This window comes from Clarias gariepinus, chromosome 27 (assembly GCF_024256425.1).
Source record: "Clarias gariepinus isolate MV-2021 ecotype Netherlands chromosome 27, CGAR_prim_01v2, whole genome shotgun sequence".
Taxonomy (NCBI): Eukaryota; Metazoa; Chordata; class Actinopteri; order Siluriformes; family Clariidae; genus Clarias; species Clarias gariepinus.
This window is the reverse complement of record NC_071126.1, coordinates 1,109,102-1,135,355: the sequence shown is the minus strand read 5'-3', so window position 1 is coordinate 1,135,355 and position 26,254 is coordinate 1,109,102. Positions and strand designations below refer to the sequence as shown.

General features: G+C 39.8%; 1 protein-coding gene across 4 annotated transcripts in view; it reads left to right on the top strand.

Moving 5' to 3' along the window:
* cdc42bpab (CDC42 binding protein kinase alpha (DMPK-like) b) overlaps nucleotides 1-26,254 on the top strand; it is a 59,730-nt gene that overhangs the window by 22,840 nt on the left and 10,636 nt on the right. For 2 of the 4 annotated variants that reach the window (XM_053488697.1, XM_053488694.1), the window contains exons 6-31: nucleotides 6,021-6,114; nucleotides 6,481-6,681; nucleotides 6,848-7,096; nucleotides 7,653-7,732; nucleotides 8,128-8,288; nucleotides 9,061-9,180; nucleotides 9,270-9,406; nucleotides 9,566-9,808; nucleotides 10,374-10,484; nucleotides 11,005-11,249; nucleotides 12,311-12,416; nucleotides 13,484-13,608; nucleotides 14,786-14,891; nucleotides 15,045-15,193; nucleotides 15,439-15,530; nucleotides 16,702-16,778; nucleotides 18,674-18,712; nucleotides 21,096-21,212; nucleotides 21,309-21,386; nucleotides 22,070-22,175; nucleotides 23,421-23,557; nucleotides 23,843-23,982; nucleotides 24,058-24,139; nucleotides 24,332-24,548; nucleotides 24,665-24,727; nucleotides 24,837-25,135. In XM_053488697.1, coding sequence (XP_053344672.1) covers nucleotides 6,021-6,114; nucleotides 6,481-6,681; nucleotides 6,848-7,096; nucleotides 7,653-7,732; nucleotides 8,128-8,288; nucleotides 9,061-9,180; nucleotides 9,270-9,406; nucleotides 9,566-9,808; nucleotides 10,374-10,484; nucleotides 11,005-11,249; nucleotides 12,311-12,416; nucleotides 13,484-13,608; nucleotides 14,786-14,891; nucleotides 15,045-15,193; nucleotides 15,439-15,530; nucleotides 16,702-16,778; nucleotides 18,674-18,712; nucleotides 21,096-21,212; nucleotides 21,309-21,386; nucleotides 22,070-22,175; nucleotides 23,421-23,557; nucleotides 23,843-23,982; nucleotides 24,058-24,139; nucleotides 24,332-24,548; nucleotides 24,665-24,727; nucleotides 24,837-25,135 — 3,574 coding nt within the window. The remainder of the gene's footprint in view (nucleotides 1-6,020; nucleotides 6,115-6,480; nucleotides 6,682-6,847; nucleotides 7,097-7,652; nucleotides 7,733-8,127; nucleotides 8,289-9,060; nucleotides 9,181-9,269; nucleotides 9,407-9,565; nucleotides 9,809-10,373; nucleotides 10,485-11,004; nucleotides 11,250-12,310; nucleotides 12,417-13,483; nucleotides 13,609-14,785; nucleotides 14,892-15,044; nucleotides 15,194-15,438; nucleotides 15,531-16,701; nucleotides 16,779-18,673; nucleotides 18,713-21,095; nucleotides 21,213-21,308; nucleotides 21,387-22,069; nucleotides 22,176-23,420; nucleotides 23,558-23,842; nucleotides 23,983-24,057; nucleotides 24,140-24,331; nucleotides 24,549-24,664; nucleotides 24,728-24,836; nucleotides 25,136-26,254) is intronic. The other 2 variants (XM_053488695.1, XM_053488696.1) reach the window with 2 other exon arrangements.

Sequence of the window (26,254 nt, the reverse complement as noted above, 5' to 3'; positions counted from 1 at the left end):
GGGCGGAGCTGCACAAAAAACCCCAACAGAATAAGAATTTATGCAAATGAGATGCAAAGCTACTGTATATGGCAGTTTTTTTGGGGGTTCCTATTAGATATTTTTTCCTACTGAACCTCTCAGTAATCACTTTATGATTGACATCCATTTTATTTTAGAACCATAAATAGCTGCACGTTATAGAATAGCATGTTTTTAATTTATTTGAATAAGATAACATTTATACTGGGGTAACACATCCGGTTTGTAGGTATAATGAGCATCTTTAGTGGGATGATGTCAAACTTGTGGTCTAATAAGTGGCTGTAGGTAGCTGTGTAGTTCGTATGTAGATATCGCACCAGCAGCTGGGCACAGGCGAAGGAAATCACAGCAGCTCACAGTCAACCATAAAGTGATCTTAGCCACAAGAAAAGGGTTGGAGGTGAAAACGCAGATTTAAATCTTATAGAGTGTAAAATGTTTTCTGCTGTTTAAGCTGAAGATTTCAGCCTTGACAAAGAGCTGCTCATGAATAAAAATCATCCAATCAGATTGCCCTGGAGTTGTAGGATTTATTCCAGACACATGTGTGAGTGTTGCTGTTAAACCTGTAAATACACAGGAAGTGACTCATTCTCGTTTGTTTATGGAGGAGCATCAGTAGCTTCGCTGTGATTGATGTGTTTGCTCTCGTGAAGGGTGGGACTGTAATCAAACCTGCAGAGAGAAACACACACGCACACACACACACACACACTCCTCCACCCAACACCCCCCCCCCCCCCCAACACCCTGTAAAACATATAAACACATAAACACATTTTCACATGCAAACCCTCACCACACACACACACACTCATCTATTCTTGCCATGATAATTGCATGCTGGTTTGGGAGTCGGTAAGGAGACGCAGTTAGGCAGTAATGATGGGGTGAGAGGTGTGGTCAGAGTCACCATGAGCGGGTGGGGATGGCATGGGCAGGTCCTTTAAGAGAAAGCAGCAGTTTATATGATAGGGTGGTTTATTTTGTGTGTGTGTGTGTGTGTGTGTGTGTGTGTGCATGCTGAGTAACATTTGAAAATAACTAGTGCACATCCACCATTGATATATATTTAAGTACATTCAGTAAACTCGACACAGACAGGCGGAAATATGAACCACAGAACTGAATCGTGGTTGTGAGGACAGAACAATAAAGAACAGCGTATGTGAATAAATAATAAATAAGTAGATTCTAGGCAAGAAATCGCAGCAGTACTCAGTATGTGTCTAAAAACACTCATATTATACTCTATTGTTTTCGCTGCACACTGAATACATTTGAGATTGAGATTAAATGATGAATACAAGAAAATCATTTCAGCTCTTATTTCCTCATGTGACTTGGTGCTGTACTGAGCACATGACCCTTGTGGTGTCGGACCGTACACTCCTCAGGTGAGCTAAAGTACTGCCTATTTTGTAGCTTGCTTTTCTCCCGTAGACAGCTCGCTAGTCTTCACTGTCGTATATTCTTTATAACCAGGAATGCAGTCTTCACAAACACAAGCCAGTGTGTGAACCAAGACTAGACCGTCAGTGCCATTAAGTCTTTAAACAGAACACACCCAGGCAACAAGAAACACCTTTTCCAATATTATCGATCAGTTAAAAAAGAACATAAGCTGTTTATCATACGTAAATATAAAGAACAGGAAATTCTGATCTCTCGTCGAATCTTTTAATTTAAAGCTAAACGTCTTCAGCACACAAAAGATTTGTTCTTCTTGTTCCAATATGTTCAATAAAGCAGCCAAGTTCACAATTTTGAATAAATTCTGAATAAACAAAACAAGGAGCAATAATGGAAACAACAAGAGGATGGAGGAAACATGGCTGACCTCCGTAACAACAAGTTTATACATTCGTGTTTGAGAAAAAATCATTCTGAATTGAGTTTATTCTGTCAGGACATCAGTGAGTCTATACAGCTTCATTCCGACTGTTTGTCTCACAAATGTTATTTCTGTCATGTCTCCATACATACCAGCCCCATGCCTAAGATGAAATGCTAATGCTAGAGAGAGAGAGAGAGAGAGAGAGAGAGAGAGAGAGAGAGAAGTGGTGTGTGTTGTGTTTTCCTGCCCCAGATATTTGCATGAGCTCCTGCTGTGATCAGTAAACCCTCAGCGGAGAGGAGTGGCGCATGTTTCTGTAGCCACAACTCAACCCTTCTCCACCTCACACAGCTGCATCTGGCCCTTTGTGTGTGTGTGTGTGTGTGTGCGTGTGTGTGTGTGAGAGAGAGAGAGAGACCACTGCATTGTGTGTAGAGCAGGATATTGACCTAGGTCATATGCGCATTGTATTATTGATTAGACTCGTGTGTGCTGAGCTCAGTTTTGGTTAACAAAACCTAACGACTGCTCCTTAAAACAGCATCGCGTGACTCACACCAGCTATGCAGATCACCTAGTGAAGAGGGTGAGGTGCAGGTGATGCCTCGGGCTACAGCGCCATTTATTTTACACGCAGCATGAAAAGTTTCTGCTTAAACCACAAAAAATCTTTATTCTGCTAAGCAGAGACATTTCATTGCCAAAAAGACCAGCATTTACACCCCACCTCACTTACATGTCCAAGGATCCTGAACCACAACAGGACCAACAATCCTACTTAGTGTTGATGCTACAAGAGCACGGTGTCTGTGTTTATGTCTAACGCCTTCAGGCTCTTTGTTTTTGTTTTGCAATTTTAAATATCCTTTTGTCTTGAAGCTTCTGTAGGAAATGTTACGTTAGCATTGATTGCTAATTTTCACCAGACCACTGACGGAGTCCATTCCAAGCTTTTAATCCCATACTGTAAAAAAAAGAAAAGAAACTCCAGCAGTGTCTCCACTGTTGCCGCCTTACTGTGCTGTGCAAATGGTTGAAAGTTTGCAGCCATGACAACATTTTCATCCGAGCAAATAAGACTCACAGCACTTAACCATGAAACTAGCAGCTGGCCATAACAATACAATGAAATTAGGGGACACACACACTCAGCAAAAAAAGAAACGTCCTCTGACTTTCAACTGTTTTTACTTTCAGTAAACTTAATGTGTAAATATTTGTATGAACACTAAAAGAGTCAACACCATAAGACATAAACTAAAAATGTTTCCCAATGTGTCCCTGAATGAAGGGAGGCTCAAAATCAAAAGTACCAGTCAGTATCTGGTGGCCACCAGCTGCTTGAAGTACTGCAGTGCATCTCCTCCTCATGGACTGCCTATTGCGGACAGTCTGAGCACTGATGGAGGGATTGTGTGTTCCTGGTGTGACTCGGGCAGTTGTTGTGGCCATCGTGTACCTGTCACGCAGGTGTGATATTCGGATGTACCCATCCTGTGCGGGTGTTGTTACACGTGGTCTTCCACCGCGAGGATGATCGGCCGTCCTTCCCGTCTCCCTGTAGCGCCGTCTTAGGCGTCTCACAGTGCGGACATGGCGATTTATTGCCCTAGCCACATCAGCAGTCCTCATGCCTCCCTGCAGCATGCCTAATGCATGTTCACGCAGATGAGCAGGGACCCTGGGACACTTTCTTTGGGTGTTTTTCACAGTCGGTAGACAAGTCTCTTTAGTGTCCTGCGTTTTTAGAACTGTGACCGTAAATGCCTACTTTCTGTAAGCTGTTAAGGTCTTAACGACCATTCCACAGGTGCATGTTAATTAATTGATTATGGTTAATTGAACATGCATGGAAAACATTGTTTAAACCCTTTACAATGAAGATCTGTAAAGTTATTTTTACAACATTATTGTTGAAATACACAGTCCTGAGAAAGGGGCGTTTCTTTTTTTGCTGAGTGTGTATATTGTTCCTCTGCAATTAACATGCCGACGTTAAACCGTTATTGTTGCACTATGGTTCCACTTTTTCTCTGATGTTATTTTAATTTACTTGTATTAATGATCCATTTCTTTGCGTGTGATTGTTTAGTTTCGAGTGTCCGATCTTTATTGTCAATAAAGAAAAGCATGAATTAGAATAAGTTATTATTATAATAATAATATATATATTATTTTCCACTAATTCCCTCCCGTTCATTGCGCCCTACCTGTCATGTCTGTATTCACCACTAGGGGGGCGCCACACACTTTGAGAACCACAGGAGTAAGTTATGAGTTTACAGTAATCGGCTGAGGTGCAATAAAGATTCATTCACACCCGTGTTGATGTATTGACTCAGTGTGTGTTTGTTTGCTTTGTAATCAGTTTACCTGCAACTCGTCCATCTCAAGCTGCTATTTTAAAGATGTGTTTAGGAGACTGTTTTTAATGATATGCTGACACATTCAGAATCAAAGAATCTTGTAGGAGTGTGTTGGGGTGCAGCAATTCTACTTTTTTAATTTTTTTTTTTAACAATCTTTTTTTTTAGGTTTGATTTTTGATTATTCATAGGCTGATGAATATTATCCTATACAAATCAAGTTATGAGAGCAGAGATGCGAGCGTTGTTATTTCGATTTGGACGACTGTTTATTGTCTGATTTGCTTCAAGCTGCTTCATTAAGTTTTAAAATAATTATATAAAAAACACATTAAATAGCTGTGGAACATGTGTTGTTGGTCATGTTCTCTTACAAAGACAACATAATCAATCTCTCTCCTAATATTCTGCTCCACACTCCAGTCCACTAGGTGGCAGTAATCAACTAAAACATTTTACATTTTAGACCATTTATCATCTAAGAGTTTACCTAAATCATTCTAAAGTGTGAATTGATTATAAATCGAAACCCAACCCATCAAGTTAATAAATTGTAGTGAGCAGGAAAAGATTGATCAATTAAATGCATAATAAGTTTAATCGCACACAGCTCTCACTGATTCCTGGGGGACGCATTTTTCTTTCTAATTTTGTTGTGTTTAAATCCCACCCAGCGCATTCACACATCAGTGACAGCATCCAGATTAAATACTTTAATTATGTCATTAAACATGTTTTGAAGCGCAAAGTATGTTGATCTCTAAAATAATAATGAACAATTATGATCATGATGATCACAATAATGCTTCAGAAGGTGTGTGTGTGTGTGTGTGTGTGTGTGTGTCTGGCACCAAACCATCAGGAACAGATCCTTTATGTGCTGTAAGGTGGGTGGGTCCACCATGGATCAGACTTGTGTTTCCAGCACATCCCGTAGACGCTTAATCTGATTGAGATTTGGACGGTTCAGAGGACAACACCTTGAACACTTTGTGATGTTCCTCAAAATGTCCTTGAACCATTATTGCAGCATGGCAGGGCAAATTATCCAGCTGAAAGATCCCACTGCAAACAGGAGATATTATTTCCATGAAGATGGTGTACCTGGTCAGCAACCATGTTTAAGTAGATGCTACTGTATGTGTCAACCACATGAATCGCCACAGCCAGCATTCCCCAACAGAACATTACGCAGAGCATCACACTGCCCTAAAGGTCCTTCAGAGGTCTAGTGTCCATACATACCTGTAAGGGTCAGGGCTGTTTGTCAGCCAAGGGGTACTCAATGTTAGGCAGGTGGTCATGAGGTTATGGCTGATCGGTGTAAATATATTTGTGCCAGACTGCAGTGGGATCGTTAGCTACCTTATCTCCTAAAACAGAAACTGCGATAGTTTGTTAAAGAAATCGCAGTCATATATTAATATGAAATACATATTATTTTAAAATATTTTTTACAGGAACATAACATGTGTTTGCTATGTGTAAGCTTTATTGTTTACAGTTTTAAAGGTAACATAAAGCTCCCATCTGCATGGAAGTAAGATTATGCTTGCTTCTCTAAAGTTTTTCTCTGCTGAACATCTCTACATCTCTACATCTCTACCAGGAACTTATTGTGAAACTGTCCTCTTTATTCTATAATACTTTGTCTTAATCTTATAATTTCTGCTTTGAGTTGCATCTTGTTTGTCATGTCATGACATCTACAATGTTTAAGTGAGTTCCTATACAAATTCAAGAATCATTTTGCTTTTATTAATGGTGCATTTTTTCCCCTATGCACTAACAAGGGATATCAAGCCTGACAACATCTTACTGGACATGCAAGGTCACATTCGCCTGGCAGACTTTGGCTCTTGTCTCAGACTGAAGGACGACGGAACAGTAAGTTCATCCACATTGTAACTTGTGTGCTACGTCATTGAGCTCTGTAACTGATCGCCGGAGCATGATTTCAATTTTAAATTCACATTTGATTTGTCACATACACAGTCATACACAGTCATACACAGTACGATATGCATTGAAATGCTTAAACCACCGCCTGTGGCCTTAAAGCTAAAAAGATTATAAATAGGAAATAAATATAGAATAAAATGAGAAATAAAATAAAGAAAATAGCTTTAGCTAAGGAAAAATATATCTATAGATAATAAGACAAAGTGTACGGTATAAGACAAATCTAAGATCGATAGGAAGAAAGTCTTCATGAGGCTGAGTGATGATGACTCTGAGCTGTGGTTCACTCAGGTGCAGTCCTCGATCGCAGTGGGAACTCCAGACTACATCTCTCCTGAGATCCTGCAGGCTATGGAGGATGGGAAAGGAAAATATGGGCCCGAGTGTGACTGGTGGTCTCTGGGAGTGTGTATGTACGAGATGCTCTACGGGGAGACGCCCTTCTACGCCGAGTCACTAGTGGAGACATACGGCAAAATCATGAACCATAAGGTGGGCAGGTCACGTCAGGAAACTTTTGATAAGTTATACTTGGTTCCTGTTTACTATGATTTGCTTTAAATATTCTTCTCTACTTATTATCGTAAGTTGCCTAAAGGAGCTTCTTAACCATTTCCAACAAGGTTCACTTAACCATTATGTCTTACGGCTCCCACAGGAGCGGTTCCAGTTTCCCACACAGATGTCTGATGTATCTGAGGAAGCCAAAGACCTCATGTGCAGGCTGATCTGCTCTCGGGAGCATCGGCTAGGCCAGAATGGAATCGAGGACTTCAAGAGTCACCCCTTCTTCTCAGGAATCAACTGGGACGACATCCGCACTTGCGAGGCCCCCTACATCCCTGAAGTCAGCAGCCCCACTGACACTTCCAACTTTGACGTGGAGGACGACTGCCTAAAGAATTCAGTATGTGGCTGGAGTGCATATTATTCCTTTAATGAGATAAGTTAGGTTTTAACTGTAAAATGTCATTGTCAAAAAAAAATGACCATAGAAAAGCCTAGTTAGGGTCTGCTAGCATTGTGCAAATAATATCCATGTCTCAGTCTTGTGAAAAGCCTTTTAATGCCCTGCATAAGTATTCACCCCTTAAATGCATTGCTACAGCCTGGAATTAAAATGGACTTTTCCCGTCTGATTTACATCATGTGTGTTAGCATTTGAAGATAATATTTTATTGTAATGGAAAGTAAAAATACACAAATAAACAGACTTTGATTTGTATTTTAAATAAGCCTGTACTGTAACAGTACTTTTTCATTTTAATTAGATCAAAGGAACTTTACTTTAGTAAAAAAAAAACAAATTGCTACATTTATTTCGAATCTTCTGCTACTTGATCTGCAGTACGATGCATGTGTTTATAGACGTTTGCTGCCTCTGACACCCAACAACACAACGCAGCGTTTTAGAAAATGAATTCTGGTTTGTTGTGTTTCTCCTGTTATGTTTCTGCCATCAGGAAACGATGCCACCACCGTCACACGCAGCCTTCTCTGGACTCCATCTACCATTTCTTGGTTTCACCTTCACTAGCAAATGGTGGGTTCAGTGAGTGATTTTAGTTGTTGTATGTATCCAGGACACTTCAGGGAAATTGTCCTTCATCTGTAAGAGGAATATGTCAGCGTGGCATAATTCACTGCTCTAATTCATGCAGATAATGCATTTGAGCTTCATGTTGAGTTACATGTAACCTTAGAGGAATGATGTGGCTTTTGGGTGCAAGTTTTCCTCCTAGTAGTTAAATGATAATGCTGCGGCAAACAGACGCGCAGCATCTGTGTTTATCTAAAATTGACAGTCTATTGATATTAGATATGTGTGGTTTGTGGTGCTCTGTTTGCTGGGATTAGTATCACACAGTGGTTCTGATGCAGCCCTTCTGCTAATACAACCTTTGTGTGTGTGTGTGTGTGTGTGCGGTGTGATTGTAGCTCTCTGTCAGATCGGGGCTGTTTGAAAGACTCTGAAGCCTCTTCAGTGGTGGATTCGTGTCTACAGAAGACTTTGGAGGACAGTTTGGCTTCTGAGGCCTATGAAAGAAGGATCCGGCGACTGGAGCAGGAGAAAATTGAGCTTAGCCGCAAGCTCCAGGGTGAGCAGAGATGCACATATACACTCTTTAAACAAGTATCTTTTCCCGTTTTTTAAAAGAACCAGACTGGTGTATTTTTATTTTAAAAAAAAAAGGAAGTGTTAACTATTTAAACCCCTCTGTGGGAATTGTACAGTTAAGGCCAGAGAAGTTATTTATTTATCATACGCATGTCGTTGCAGATCCACACATTTGATGTTGCCATACAGTTCCTGTGTTAATCCAAAGTCTAAGTCAAATTTAAAGCACATTTAACACAAAAGAGTTGAGGAAAACCCTGTACAATCCTATAAAAGCTGCAGACGTATAAACAGACTGCAATAAAAAATAGTCATTGTCACAAAGCAGCTTTACAAAATCAAAAGAAAATATGTAAATGTGAGAAAATGTGTATGAATCAAAATGATTAGATTGTCCCTGATGAACAAGCTGAGGGCGAAGGTGGGAAGGAAGAAATGACCTCGCTTAAACCATTTCCACATGTTTGAGTCATTAAAGGAGTTCTTGGGAGGCCATTGTTTCAGACATGAGACAGGGAGTCTGATCACGGCGCTGGCGCACTCAGAAAACCTTCTTTGTTTACATTATGGATGTGTTAGCTGGATGTTAGCTGGATATATCAAACATGGATAATATTTAACATTTCCTTTATTATTATTTTTACCCTTTGAATTGTGTAATTCTGTGCAGTGCGAACCTAAACCCAAGCACCTTTACACACACAGGTGCGTCCTCAACGTACTGATATTTATTTCCTGTCTCTTTGCCACAGAGTCCACTAAGACGGTACAGGCTCTGCAGCACACCAACTCCAATGTGCCACCTGGTGCCAAAGACGTAGAGATTAAAAGCCTGAAGAGTGAGATAGATATCTTGAAAAAGCAGATAGCAGGTGACAGATTTACACACCATACAACAGATTCGGTCCAAGTTAAACTCCTGGTCTGATTCTAAAAACTGTCATCCTCTGGTGTGTTTCAGATTCAGGGCATCTGGAGCAACAGCAGTTTAAGGAGGCCAATGTGGCACGGAAGGATCTTGCAGACTCGTCTAAGGTCATAAAGACCCTGGAAAGGCGGCTCCAAAGTGTCTCACTGGAAAAAGACAGCCTACACAAGGTGCAAATTCCTGTTTCTGTCCAAGTTCTGTGATAGTATTTGTGCTCAAAGTTCATAAGAGGTCGAACTTTTTATAATACGGTGCTGTGACACTGCATTGTACTGCTGGTACGAGCATGTTCAGACACAACATCATCATGTTTGAACTGTTCTGTGTAGGAAATGCTAGACAGCAAGGAGAAGATCAAGGTCCAGGGAAAGGAGCTAAAGGAGGCACACAGTCAAAGGAAGATGGCCATGCAGGAGTTCTCTGAGCTGAACGAGCGCCTCACCGAGCTGCACTCACACAAGCAGCGTCTGGCGCGCCAGCTTCGAGACAAGGACGAAGAGGTGGAGGGTCTTTCACAGAAGATGGAAACGTTACGGCTGGAGATACGTAAGGCTGAGAGATCTCGCAAAGAGGTACTGTAGGAAGAGATCTTCTCAACTTGAAGATTAATTAGACTGTCCTGTTTTAATTTCCATCTGTTATACATAGCTGAGGTTTTTCACTGTCAGGACTATTCATCTTTACCTATAAGTCCATGGGTTCTGTCAGGTCTTTTGTTTTTCTTCCATATCCCAAAGACACCTTGCTCCATAGATTTAACACAATCACAGTTGGATAAATGACCCTGTTGTGTGTGAATGTTGCGATGCTCCACTGTGACAGACAGGAGGTCAACTCAGGGTCTTTAACTGCGATGTAGACTGCAAACCCATGACTGCATGAATGTATGGAGAATGCTTCCCCCTTATTTTAGCCTTGTTCTTCCTTCTCCTTAACTGGTTGTAAATGAATTAGAAATGTTAGAGGCATACTATTATGCTTAAAATGGTTTTTAAATTGTTTCTTTACAAATAAATGTAGTAAAGTGGTGAGTAACGCTAAGAAGTCTTTACCAGTCGATTCCAGCTGTAGGCTGTTGCTTAAATAAGCAATAACAAGGTTTTTATCACTAAACTGATTTGCTTTGGTTTTGATCAGTTGGAGGTGCAGGTCGAGGAGCAGGCAGCTGAGGTGCAGAAGGAGAGGAAACTGCGAGAGCGCAACGAACAGTTCAGCAGACAGCTGGAGGAGGAACTGGAGGGGTTCAAGGTAGACTACGATCACCTTTGGGCCATCAGTGTTAAATAGACATTATTAAGAGCTTTAAACACACTGGTTTTTGTTCTTCAAATCTGTAATATAGGACATCTATGACATTCGAGCATTTTATGATGTTAGTAACATACGTACAGTATGTGTAGCTTAAATGACTAAAAACCAAAGGAATATTCCTCGCCCTGACTTACCTACTGTACTTCATCTAGTGGGACATCTTGTGATGTTTTAGGAAAATATTCCATGCTGGGGTAATTCGCTAAGGCCCTGAGGAGCATGGTCATTACATGACACACACATTGTTCACACTTTCACTGCATAGCATTTAAAAATGATAAAATGTTTATGGTTCATGCACCATTATGTTAATAAGCTGATGGAAAAATTGGAAGATATGTACTCTAAGTCGACTTGAGTTTACATTTTTTTAGCCAAGGTAAATTGACGGGGAAATTATCAGTGTTTTTTACTGAACTCTATTCAATTCCTGTGTGGGTTGCTGTGTGGGTTGAAGCAGGCTGGCCCGCCGCAGCCAGGAGTGAGTATGGAGCAGCAGCAGCAGGAGATGTCATGGCTGCGAGCTGAGCTTGACAAGAAGAGCGTGCAGCACGAGGAGGAGCTATGTCGCAGGGAAACGCAGCACAGCGCTGAGCTCAAGAGCCACAGGAAGGAGCTGAATGATGCTGAGGCCCAGCACCTGACTCTGCAAAAGGAGATACTTATGCTTAAAGACAAGCTGGAGAAGACACGGCGAGAAAAGTAGGATTGCGTGTAAAGTGTGGTCTAAGCAGTGGTCTAGCCTGCAGATATTGTCTGTACCCATAAAAACTTTCACCATGATGTCCGTACCATGGGATTTTTAATAATATGATGTTACCTATTTGCTGATGTAGATAAATAGATGGATGGATGGATGGATGGATGGATGGATGGATGGATGGATGGATGGATTGATGGATTGATTGAAATTCCATACATGTTCCACACTGTGGTACATACATTTGTCCAGTAGTACATGTACTATAGTATATTGTATGGTCCTACCGTGTACAGTACACATACAGTACGAGTTTACTGTGAACGCATTGGACTACGGTTCAGAAGATCTCAGGTTCAAACCCCACAAGCACCAAGTTGCCACTGTTGGACCCTTGAGCAAGGCCCTTAAATACTGTAGTGTATATTGAAATTCTTAATATTACATACAACAACGTGCCTAATACCTCCCTGTACTATATCTATCCAGTAATATGTAATATAATAAAGTAATATGGTACAGTATGTACACACAGACCACAGTAGATACCTGCTGAATTTTGGTAGCCACTGTGGGACCCAATAAGTAACATGATATTTACTGTGGGATTGTGCTACACATCATAGTTAAGTCTATCCTGGTACTCTATAAAGTCGTTGCATACAATGGAAATGTTTAAAGTACCAGTAACACAGTGGTACAATATAGTGTGTAATATACTGTAGTTTACCGTGATGACTTTAGTACATATCATAGTAAATTTCCTTATGAGTTTGTACTGTTCATGTTTCACAGAACCTTCCATAAGCGTATAGAGAGAAGTTATAAATCATGTCATAAATTAATTATAAATTATTTAGAAAAAATTAGTTCGATATACACTAAACATTCTTAACAATGAGCTCCTCATTAAGAACATGAACTCGCCCTTTAACACTAGATAGAAAACAAAAAAATTCCAATTATGATGATTATAAAACATTCACATATGGAAGAAACAGTCAGTATGTGGAAGATGCTCGTGATGTGAAGTGTGTGTTTCATTGTGTTGTGTGTTTATTAGCCACAGCGAGCGTGAAGATTTTGAGGCAGAGTGCAAACAGAAATATGAACGAGAAAAAGGAGTTCTGGTGGAGGACAACAGAAAGCTAGCAGATGATCTGGAGAAGGTGAGCCAGCTTTAATTCCATGCACCTGCATAAAAAACGATAAATCAAAAGCACTGATTTCTGCAGGTGAAAATGAAAATGTTATCGAGATTATATAGACACCACTGGTCATGTGAAGAATCAAAAGTGAAGCCAAAATGTCTCTGCGGCCCTCCAGTGGCTGGTTAGAGCAAAAAAAATAATTTAAGTCCTATTCAGGCTGCATGTTATTATTATTATTATTATTATTATTATTATTATTGTTATTATTATTATTATTATTATTATTATTATTATTATTAAAGTGTCATATCCAATATATTCAGCACAGAGGAGTGAAGACAGAAAAGCTTTAGATAGACATGATGTCCATGCTGTCCAGTGACCCCTCATTGTCCTCTTATCTGCTATTTTGTCTTCAAGCCTGTCTCATATTATTCTACATGTTTTTGAAGCTTTAATAACCCCAAATTCTTATGTAAATGCATTTGTGTGCTGGACCTCAGACTGTTTGTCTTGCCTCGAGGAAAACAGATCAGTGTGAGGTTGGAGCTCCCAAGTAAAATAAGCTGCTGGAAATTTGAAAATGTCAAATATAAATGTCTGTTTTCATTAGTGTGTAGCAGAGAACATAGCGAACATCATGTTTGTAGAATGTCTCTGTCTGGACATGCCAGGGGCAAATGCAGATGTGCTGCCAGATCGAGTGGGTAAAGAAAAATGGTGATAAGAGAAGACAGGAAATCTTGATTATTCATGACCATCTAGTGAGATAAATGAATTCTGGTGTTTGAATAAATGATCTGGAGTTACACACTCTAGTGTTAATTTAACATTCTCCAAACACTCTCTTTTTGTTTATTCCTTCTCCCCGACTTTTCCTTTCATCCCTCTGATTTTTACTGTTTGGATTTTTCTCTTATTATTTGAAACCCTCGTGTACACTCTCATTCTGTATGCTCTGCTTTTTGACCTCCCTATTTACCCCCCTAATCTCTCCACCAGCCTGATGTTCTTCTGTCATTTTTTTCCTTCTTTCCTAACCCTGAATAATTATCTCCATACTGACTCTTTCTGTCTTCTTTCAGATGAAGTCCATGTACGAAACCCTGAGTTCCAGCCACAAGCAGGTGGAGGAGGAGGTGAGAGAACTGGCGGATAAGAAGGATAGTGTTGCTCACTGGGAGGCTCAGATCACCGAAATCATCCAGTGGTGAGTGAACACACACACCCCCTCACACACTGCTCATGTGCATTCATTTCTCTCGTGATTACATCAATGACTTTAGCCTCTTCTGTAAGTTGGCGATAAGTTATCCATCGATTAGGATCAGGCGTTCCACTTGCTGAAAGTTGGGAACAACTGCAGTGGGCTCCGAGCCATTTCGGCTGGATCCGTCATTCATGGGCATATACAGTAGGCTTCTTTAAAATATTTGAACCATTCAAATGTTTTACTGCGGCTTCTCATCACCATACTGTGCTTGAAGTCTTTAGTAAATGTCGATCTGATTTATGCCTCAGCTTGACCTGAACACCGCTTGTGAGTGTTACATGGAAAATATCTGTTTAGTGTAAAGTGCAGATCCTAATTATAGGACTAGAACATGTGCAGTCAGAGGACATGAACAAGAGTGAGGCATAATAAAATATTAAATATATACTGTTGGGGGAAAACAGAAATAAAAGAGAACAAAAAAACTGTTTTTCTGTTTGACATAAAGCTACAATGGAAAATCGCTTTGATCACTTGACACGGGAATGTTACATGTCCTGTATTCCACTTACCCCAGCACCGGGACATCCAAGCTGAGAGTGAGGCATTTGCAATCTGTGTATTTCAGGCAAAAGTTGGAAGAAAAACTAATATTGTTATGCAATTATTAATGCATCCTTATATCATTGAGACAGAGAGTGTACAGTCAGTGACTTATCTGTTTGTTGATTAATCTAAAGCAAATACATGTTATTACATGTGAGCATATTTAAAGGGAAGATGTGCTTCTGTAGGTGTGTTTAGCTGTTTATTTAGTTTAGTTACTTATATCAGAGCATCCAACATTTCTGAGTATAAATATCGCAGTTTAAAGGCATTTTTATAAACACTTCTCTTCAGAGCCTTAAAGTACAACTTATGACCTTTCGGCAAACGGAGTTAAAGTCTACACAAGCAAACACAAATGCATTTCCAGAACCAGATGTCGTTTTAATTCTCTTTTCTACTGCCACTTTTATTTTGTGGGTTAATAAATGCTGACTATTTTGCATCAGATGTGTTAATTAAGGACTTGGACACTTAGGCTTACATGCTTGTATATGATTATACTTCACATATATAGAGTGAGGTTGAGTTATGCTAGTGCTGAGTCCTCTGTGCATGTGTGTTTAAGGGTAAGCGATGAGAAGGATGCTCGAGGTTATCTCCAAGCACTGGCCACTAAGATGACTGAGGAGCTGGAGGGTCTGAGGAACAGCAGCCTCGGGGCCAGAGGCACAGTGAGTCTTCTTCTTCATCCTCATCTTCCTCTTCTTCATCATCAGCTAGCTAGAAGATGCAATAAATCTCTTGGGATCTACCGTACATTCGTTCTAAATGATCATACGGTCATGATCGCAATTAGTATGTGTTTTGATATTTTTTTGTTTTAGGACATGCCGTGGAAGATGCGGCGTTTGGCCAAGCTGGACATGTCGGCTCGCCTAGAGCTGCAGTCTGCTCTGGATGCTGAGATCCGGGCCAAGCAGGCCATCCAGGATGAGCTCAACAAAGTCAAGGCCTCCAACATCTCAACTGAGGGGTAGGATGCCAGATAACACTAGATTACTTACCAGAGGAAGACAATTAGCAATTCTATTCTAGTAATATCATATTTTATTATTTCTTATTTTATAATAATAAAATCTTTTATTTCATATAATATAATATTATATATATATATATATATATATAACACAGTCATAGAGAGCACTTTTAATTCTGCAGTGTTTTGTTATCAGAACCTCACAGGAAATTTGTTAAACTTACTTAATTCGATTCTGTCAGTAAACTGCAGGAGTCTGAGAGCAAGAACCGGCTGCTGCAAGCAGAGGTCGAGAGGTTACAGAAGGAGACGGAGGACCTGCGTCGCAGGAGAGGTGAATACTTCTTCTAATGCTACTACTACTACTACTAGAAGTCATAATAATAATAATAATAATAATAATAATAATATACGCAGTATACACGGTCACCTTCAAAAGTATTGGAACAGCCATGCCAGGTCCATTATTTAGTCTATACACTGATGACATTTGGGTTTTAAAATGTGAATAACAGATTAAAATCCCCACTTTCATTTAATAATACTTACATTTAGAAAGTTAAAAAGGACCTAAAATAAAAGTCACTCTCGCTTAATATTCAGTTCATGACTTTTACTTGCAGTACTGTAACTGTAACTAGTGACTCTTTAACATCAAACTTACATACAGTCCAGTACAGTATGTCCTTTGTGACCTGCCTTTCAATTGTGTACTGCATCTTATTTCGGCCGTTGTGTGTGTTGGAGGTTTCTCCCTTCAGTCTGATCATTAGGAGGTAAATTGTAAGATCTGAGACATTTCTCTGTACATTGACAGACAGGACGTTTTGTCAAAACTTCTGAATTAATTCTCCTGGTCCATCATAAGTTTAAAATCGTTCAAAACAACTAGATGTTATGAAAGCAGACATTCTGATCTGTCGCATAAGACATCATATTAGACCCATATATTTTTTTCCTTAAATCCGAATGTCTTTGGTGACCCAAATGTCTTTTGGAGGGGATTGTATACTGTATACGCTACCAGAACTACCACTTCTCTGATTTGTATTTCTTTCCACTTTGTCAAACAATACTGAAGGCCTCCAAAATATTAATATAATATTAAAATAATATTAAATTATATAATATTAAATTATATTAAAAATATAAAATAATAATGAGATGTGTGTGCTATTTATGCTCTGTAAAGCTTTTATTATGGCTCTAATCTGTCTTAAAATAACAAATGACTGTAGTTGTTGTTGTTGTTGTTGTTGTTGTTGTTACTTAATTCCATGTTATTTCATATTTTAAAATCTCCAGTATTGTTCTAGAATGTATAAAATAAATCACTGAACAAAAAATCTTCAATTAGAAGGTGTGTCGAAAGGTAGTATATGTATTCAAATAGTCAATTTCAAATAAGGTTTAATAAAATAATAAAATCAGCTTAGGTAATATTTACTCTTGAAGGTTTCACTGTGCTGCTGCATGACTCGTCCTGAACTGGTTTTTATTATCAGGTGTTAAACATCAGGATTCCCAGAACTCCTTCCTAGCGTTCCTGAACGCTCCCTCTTCTGTGCTCGATCACTTTGAGGTGAGTTTCGTGCTCATGTCATAATGTTAGAATAGAACATTTGTACTCCTGGTTAACGTGATAGAGAGACAATACAACCAAAACCTTTCAACACCATATTTCTCTTTTTGTTTTGTTTTTTATCATTGTCTTCTAATGCTTTTTTTTAATCCTTTTTGTATCTTTTGTTTATTACAGTCTTTGTACATTTATTCTGTACATTTCTTTTGTCTTTCCTTCTGGCTTATTTTATTGTCCATCAGAACATTATTTTCCCTCTTCTTCTCGCTCCATGTAAATACAGTATGTGAAAGAAGTTGTATAGTTGTCCAATTTAGATTTTTCAAAATGCAGCCATGCACTAGGAAACAATATCGAGATGCCAGACCTGACACATACTTTTGGACATGTCACTAACCTATCTTTGACGAATGATTGTGCTAATTTTATCCTGAAACATTTTTGTTCCATTTGCACGCTCCTCCTCCTCAGGACAGGATCGATCCTAGGACAGTATGGCACGACATCCTTATGTACTGTATATGTATCTGCACTCTGCTGTCTGTGGTTGGAGGGTCCCATAAGTCTTTCTTTCTGTCTTCTGTCAGTTAAAGAAACACTAACCCATTCTGAAGAACTATGAGATGATGTATGGAGCTGAAGGCAGATAGAGTGTATTCTGCTGCTCCGTGATGAGAAGCATTTGATGGTACTGTCTCAGGATTGCGTGCTAACTCTCACCTTATTCAGATGGAAGGCTCACTAATGAAAAGAGAAAAATTATAGGGAAAACATTTTTGTCAGTTTTTGCCATGGAAAATGTCTCGTGCTGTCTCGTGCTGTCTCGTGCTGTCTCTGCTGTCTCGTGCTGTCTCTGCTGTCTCGTGCTGTCTTTAAGGCAGCAATGCAGGAAACCATATTATAACCACTAAAGATACTAAAGATAATCAGAATAAAGTCACTTTTAAATTATAATATTAAAGGATCTGACTGACCTTATACAGTACATGCTGTACAGAATGAATGAGCACGAATTCCAAAAGAGAACATTTTAAAGAGGGCTCTATGCCTGCGGATGAAGATCCAAGCTGAGGTGGCTCGGAGCCCGCTGCAGTTGTCCCTGTAAACACTCAGCAAGTGGACGACTAATCCGTGAAAATCGATGGGTAATTTGTCACCAACTTGTGGAACAGACACATCTGTCCGTGGGAATCGGAATCATTCATCAACACCACTTGCACATTACAGGAAATCAGGTGGGAGTTATTGCCCCCCCCACCCCCCCGTACAGTCCTGGCCCCGCGCCAAGCCATTTCCACATGTTTGGCCCATTAAAGGAGTTCCTGGGAGGCCGGCGTTTCAGATGTAAAGCAGCCAGTCAGATCATGGCTCTGGCGTGCTGAGAAAACTTTCTACCTTGATGGTATTTTACAGTTAAATGACAAGGCTCTTTTTTTATAACCTTAAGGGAAGAAAATTAAAGATGGTGTGATGATGAAGTGACGGTATAAAGCTGCTGTAAATTAACTTACAACAGGAGCTAACGTTCTTTGTACGTTCTACAACTTTTATAGTTGCTAATGTTGTAAATAATCAACTTCAGCATGGTGGGGACGGACGTGATGACAAACCGCATCACATGGCCCTATCACTCATTATATTTCCCATAACAGCACACACAGCTGGGTTTGAGTTCTAACATCATTACTCACATCACTGAGATCTTGACATTCTTTCTTATTTGTGCTACAGTCCAGTTTCCAGGAATTTACAAATGCTCTGTTTAATATAATATTTTCCTATTCTTCTCCTTTAGAGCAGACCCAAGAAGCATTGATCTTTAAATCACGGTTTAGACATGTTGCCATTGTTGTTGTACAAACGACTAACGTTTCTTTCATTTTGTCTTTTCAAAGCGCTCGCCATCTTGGGGTCCCGGAAGCAAAGGCCGACGTGTAAGGCTCGGTTCTGTTGCTGTGTGTGTTTTGTGGGTCATGTGATCTTCACTAACGTGTTCTGTGTAGTGGTTGTGTCTGTACTCTGTTCTATATTGCACAAAAAAACCTTCTTATTGAAATGTCTCAGAGGTTCAGTCATTATGCTTTTTCTGCCCCATGGCTGAGGCATTTCGAAATCTGGTATCATTTTATGTTTGCGCGCCGTGCATGTGGTTCCTGGTTTTGTGGTTGAGTCCTTTTCCCCTTTTGTCCTGCATGTGGGGGTGTTTTCTGTTCCTTTTGGCTTGGAGCCTTTGCATTTTCCTTTGCCGAGCTCCCAGTGCATACCCAAGGAGCCACGTGTACTACATGTGGGGGTAATTGTCGGGTTAAGTGTTGGTCATTTGTTAATAAATGGACACTGTAAGGTAGATTACTGTGGAACCACAATCCAGCACTGGGGATAGATATAGATCAGCGTCAGAAAGGGTCAGAATTATTGTCCTTTGTAAAGATGGAAAAAACACTTATACAAGAACTATGGCTTAATGCCCTTAATTAGATAAGATTTTCATTATTGATCATTGCTTAACTTGTTATGACATACAGTTAATCCTTGGATTACAAGCATAATTCTTTCCGGAAGTGTGCTTGTATATCAAAACACTCGTATATGAAAAAATTCCCCATAAGAAATAATGGAAACTCTGATGAATTGTTCCACAACCAAAAAAGATTCAGATAAAAATAATGAATACAAAATAATGTAAAAAATAAAACAAATTAACCTGCACTTTACCTTTGAGAGGAAGTGGTGTTAGACGAGGGAAGAACCAGGAGACGAGGGGCTACTGTGTAGGACAGGAACAGGTTTACTTAACAGTTTTTCTTCATGGGGGCCTTTGTTTCAGTACAGTTAATATAGAACAGTCACTACATTTGGACACAAAATTCCAAAAAATATCACAGATGGGACGTATGAAGCAATTGTATAAATACTACTAAAATACTACCACTGTATACTATTTAGACTGCATAACTAAAACAATAATATTTATAAGTAATCTTTTATTTGATTATTTTTCATTACATCAAAATTAAAAAACCTCAAGAGGACAGAAGGCTACTTATTACAATCTGACTGTTTTTTTATTGAATCAAATCCATCTATTGTTTGCTATTATAAGATTTACAATAAACCACATTTAAAAGTATAAAAACCTATTTAAGGCCTTTAAATACTCATTTCAAGCATAATATTTTATTGTAGTGTCAAATAAACACTAGAACAAGGCAATTTATCTAGTAAAACAAACATAATTGACTTGATCCTTTTAAATCAGGTTTATTAGGGCCCAAGCACTGTAGGCTGTGCAGGACCCTCTTGTTTTCCTAAGGATTTTTCCCACTCTTTTGAACCTTTGGGGGGTCGTGCTTAAAATTGGCAGGAAGGTTGGAATCTGCTGCCATTAGGATGCCTGAGAGTCGCGTGGCCCGGGCCCTCAGGGGCCCCAACACGAGGGAATTTATATGATCGCCGCCAAACCGGGCCGATGTGATCTAAATTTATTGAGGATGTAAAATTGTAGATTGTTTTTGATATCACAAACGGGTCACCCGTGACAATGCCTTAAACCTATGCTGAAAAATGATTGATAACTTTGTGTGTCATTATACTGTATTGAGTGTCATTATATTCAGTGACATCATGTTCAGTGACATCACATTGAGTAACATCATATTGTGAGGTTTTTTTTCCAGCATCTGAAGCCTATTGTACACACACACACACACACACACACACGCACACACACGCATGCATGCACACTCACACACATCACAAATGCACGCAGAGACAGACACACACACACATACACACATGCACAAACACACATATATCACACACATACACACACACAAATCACAAATGTTAGCACACAGACTCACACACCACTAAACTAACTAAGCATGGTTTGGAAGAAGAGAAGCATTAAGTTTAATGTCTTCTTTTGTGGTGTTACTGTATATGAACCTACATGAACAGACTTTAGATAGATATATAAACCTATCTGAAAATTCACTTTTTCACCTAAATGAGACACTTTTTTTAGCACCAATACCATGTTTTGGCTGATTATCCTACTGTAGGAAGATATTTTCTCTCACCACTTTTGTTACTATTAGACGTATTTAACAATATTAAACAATATATTTAAAAAAGTACACAGACGTCATCCCAGTCTCAGCTTTGATCTACAATAGTTTATGGCCCCAATTCAGTGTTCTACAAATTAACAGTTAAATATCGACTATTAATAATGTAATAATGAAATATTCTCTCTCTCTCTCTCTCTCTCTCTCTCTCTAATATATATACCTTTGTGCCATATTCTTCCTTCAGATTGACTCAGGTGACTTTACTCCCTATAACACTCCGTCACGAGATGAAGATTCAAAATCACGCCGCATCTCCCGCTCCCGCTCGCCATCCACGGCTAGTGACATGGAGCCGTTAGAGGTAACCTGGAACACACCCGTAACTTCCTAATGTAGGACATTCTGTCATATCTGACAATGAATAGTACTGAGGTACTTCGGTTTCCTCCTCTTGCAGCTGGTGGATCACTCGTTACGTCTTCACACTCCGACCAGCAGATCAAGCTACAGCAGCCAGGAGCATCCCGCTAGTAAAGTGAGCATGTGCATGAGATGTGACCGTAATGTGTCATGGTGTGTGTGTGTGTGTGTGTGCTCTACTTTAGTTTATCTTGACTTAAGAGAAAACTTTTTTATAACTGACGTCAGTCCAACTACTGCATGTTATACATGTACTGTACATAGAGTAACAGAAAACAATAGTGACTATTTACAATAGTGAATTTATTGTGAAACAAACCTACAGTAAATAGAATTAAATATAGAATTAAATATAGAAAAGTAGAATTCAATAAAATGTTCAACTATAAATTTGTGACCATATGATTATTCATTTCTTCATTTCAAGTCCAAAATGGATTTAAAAAGGCTAATCAACAGAAATCAACATGCTGAATGTGAATCAGTGCTGAGAGCGCCCCTATTGGCCAATATTGGTAGTACCATAGAGTAGAACACACTGACGTTCACGACTGCAACACCAAAGCCTCTGGCAGGGAAAAAGGCGCTTAATTAAGAACATTGAAGTTTTTATAAGCATATTTATTTTTCCAGCCCTAATATATGTACAAGAAATGTTGAAATTGGACCCATTTTTAACTTGTGTAGTGCCCTATGTAGTGACCCTACAAATGTTAGTTACTGTGGTAATGTCACTTTTGTTGGAGGTTTGTGTTAACCAATGATGAATGCAAATGTCTTTCTGCCTCTATTCTGCAGCCCAAGCCTCATCAGTTTGCTGTGAAATCCTTCAGCGTTCCCACCAAGTGTAACTACTGCACCTCACTGATGGTCGGCCTCATGCGGCAGGGCTGCATGTGCGAAGGTGAGAGAGAGAGAGAGAGAGAGAGAGAGATGCAATTTGAAATATGGAGGTTGCACATCCGGTAATCCGTGCAATGTCATGCATATTTCGTAATAAAATGTAACTTTTAGATTTCTGCATATTTATTTTATACTTTTATGGTCCATAAATGCATGTGCAGAACTCAAGAAATTGGATAAGATAAGAAGAGTACATCTTTAATGGCTGTGTACATAGCCTACATTGTTATTGTTTTTACATTATTTAGTAATATTTATTACTTCCCTTTTTGCTCCTTTTAAAAAAATTATAGGTTTTAAATTGTGTTAGATGCATGTCACGCTAAAGGGGATAAAAGCTAGGGATTTTATAACTCCACTTTAATTAAGTACAGTGGAACCCTGGATTACGAGCATAATTTGTTTTTCAAAACATTCGTAAACCAAATCTGAATTTCCCATAAGAAATAATAGAAACTCAAATTATTCATTCCACAGCCCAAAAAATCACTCTAATGACACTCGTTTGAGCGACACACTAACGAAAACACTGCTGTAAAGTAAAAAAAAAAACTTAAATATTCTGCATTTTATCTTTAAAAAGAAATGCGACAGAGCAGTGTCTCTGTGTATAGCAGAGAAAAAGAGTGTGTGTGTGTGTGTGTCTGTGTGTCTGTGAAGGCGAAAGTAGGAGGGGTCTGTGTGTGTGTGTGTGTGGCACGGTGTCCAATGACGTGTGCGCACACAGACACAGAGCAGGTTAAGCCTTGAGCAGAGAGAGAAAATGGATCTTTAACCTCTCTAATGAGACTTGCTTTTGCTTTAAACGTGCGCTGTACACACACGCGCATACAGACACAAAATAAAATATGTTTTATGAACACACACGGGATCACAGTGTTATGGTAAACAGTACACGCGCGCACGAATGTTGATTACACCAGTATAAGACGCGCAGGGGAGACGATTACCCACAATTCCACAGCACAAGAGAAAGAAAAACCGTTGGCTCAGTTGTGATACTCAGTACTTGTAAACCAAAATTTATTAAAAATCTTGTCTTGCGAAACACTCGCAAACCCATTACTCACAATCCGAGGTTTCACTGTATGCTTATAATTCCTGTTATGGCAAGCTGATCGATTTGTTAAAACAGAGAGAGAGAGAGAGAGAGAGAGAGAGAGAGATTAATAAAATATTAAAAGATCATTCTGTGAAAATTCCAAGCCATTTCCATGCATGATCCTGCATATTTCTGTTTTTGCAGTGTGTCATTTCTCTTGTCATGTGATGTGTGCGGATAAGGTTCCATCCGTTTGCCCCATCCCTCCTGACCAGATCAAAGGTCCACTGGGTATCGACCCACCTCGGGGAATCGGCACCGCCTATGAGGGCTATGTGCGGGTGAGCTCAGAAAATCTCCAAGGGTGTTAGAAATAAAATGGCACCTAAACAACCTGTACAGCGTCTGTACAGTAGGGGGTGCTAGTGACAAGACTCTCACTTAGAGGCCTCTGTTCTTTACATTTAAATCTGCAGGCCATTTCATAAAAAAAAAATTAGTATGTGATTCACATTGGTCATTAAAACATTCATATATCTTATGCTTACAAGTCACAAATATCTAAGAATTTATCCCGAGTGATTCATCATTTGAACTATGTACTGAGCCATGGTTTGGTTTCTTAGGTGCCGAAGCCCACTGGTGTGAAGAAAGGCTGGCAGAGAGCGCTGGCTGTAGTCTGTGACTTTAAGCTGTTTCTGTATGAGGTTGGCGAGGCCAAGGCCACTCAGCCCAGTGTGGTTGTGAGTCAGGTCATCGACATGAGGTAATCAACATACCATTCTTTATTTCGTTACCTTTTTTATAAAAGCTGGCTCACGTGTTCCTCTCGCTTGTTCAGGGATGAAGAGTTTTCAGTAAGCTCCGTCTTGGCCTCAGACGTCATCCATGCCAATAGGAAGGACGTCCCGTGTATATTTCGGGTATGACGTTTGAGTTTTTTTTCTGCATGTATCTCATTTGTTCTATTTTTCACCATTGCATGGATCTAAATGTTTATTGTGTCTTAATCGTGTCTTAACATTTAAAATCGCAAAGTAACTTAAACTTATTGGGCATATATTCATGGATAAAATCCAGTTTTACAAAATTGGCATGCTTTTTCTTCTCTACAGGTAACAGCGTCTCACCTGTCCTCCTTGTGCCAGAAGACGTCTATTTTGATTCTGGCTGATAGCGACCACGAGCGCACCAAGTGGGTCAGTATGCTGCTTGAGCTGCACCGCATTCTCAAGAAGAACAAGTTGAAGGATCGCTCTGTCTTTGTGCCCAAAGAAGCCTATGACAGCATGCTGCCTCTCATCAAAACTACACAGACTGCTGCTATTATAGGTACTGCACTAATGCAACACTACACTGCTCCTCTTTTTATTGGGTTTTTTATTCATGTCCTTTTTAGTAAGTAGCCTCCATGATGGTGTTGTTCTTCATGGTTTTCCATTAATTAGACCACGAGCGTGTGGCTCTCGGTAACGAGGAAGGTCTTTACGTGGTCCACATCACCAAAGATGGTAAGTTAATCTATTTTTAAAATCCTTTACCATCGAAGATTCTGCATAAAAAATATGTAACTTCTGGTTTATGATTGTGAGAATCTAATGAGCAAAACTGATGGCACAGAAATTGTCCGTGTGGGCGACAACAAGAAAGTGCACCATGTGGAGTTGATGCCCTCCGAGCAGCTGCTAGCTGTAATCTCAGGCAGGAACCGTCACGTGCGTCTCGTGCCCATGGTTGGCCTGGATGGCCGCGACTCTGATTCCTTCAAACTGCTCGAGACCAAAGGGTGTCAGCTGCTGGCTTCAGGAAAACCTCGGCATGGTGCTCACACCTGCCTGTGTGTGGCCATGAAGCGTCAGGTCATCTGCTATGAGCTGAATAAGAGCAAGGCACGGCACCAGCGCCTCAGAGAGATTCAGGTAACCACCACCATGAGGGCATCAGTGTCCCAGCGCTAGGCTTCTCAGGCCAGTGCTCCAGATTCAACCACAGGAGTTGCAGGGTACCCCGTGCCCACCTGTTGTTATGGGGAGCAGAGGTCCATTGAGGCCTTGGCATGAAACTGCAATATTCATAAAAGGTTATTAACTTTAAAGTCTCTGATCCTTGAAAATCGACAGATATTTTGTCACTAACTTGCGGAAGAGATGCGTTTGTCTATGTCAGTTATACCAGTGCTTCTCAAAGCCAGCGACCGCTTATTGTGGAACGACAAGTTCTCGCGACCCCCACCATCAAAAACAGGCAATAAACATAACAAGCTGTTTTATGACTACGTTTACTTTACATCAAAATCATTTTGGCTTACCTTTCAATAGGAAGTGGACTTGTTTTTCTGCTTGTTGAGCAATCATGTGTTGTGCCGGGCTTCATACTTTCATGAGCAAGCACTTCTGAACAGATTACACACTGAGGGAAGTCTACGTTGTCGACAGTAGAGCACGTGAATCCATACTTTATGAGTTCCTCCTGATATTTTCGACGTTTCCCTCTTTGGTCTGACGCTCTTATGCTTGGTTACATGGTTCCGATGACTCGGGCAAACTGTCCACAATTTCCTCAACATTTTTAGATTTGCGAATAACAAATTTATCCATCTCGGCAGTTGCGGTTTTCACGTGCAGTTGTGCGCTGTAGCAATAACTAGTGAGCCAGTCGCTGCACAGTGACGTCATATCTATGAGTCGCAAATTTATTTTTTTTAAACACTCAGTTTAAACACTCACACTTAATCAGTAATATCTTTACAAATCAGAAAATATTCATTTAAAGCATTTACCTGTAATACTGAAAAGTGTGTATTATAATCACAAAAAAAGACATACATTTTTAATCCCTCTCGCGACCCCATGAAATGATTCTGCGACCCCCAGTTTGGGAACCACTGAATTATCCCTACAACCATTCACCGACACCACTTGCACATTAAAGGAACTCGGCTGAGAGCTATTGACACATCCTGCGTACAGTCCTGACCCTGCTCCAAGCCATTTTCACATTTGGGCTGTTAAAGGAGTTCCTGGGAGGCCAGGGTTTCA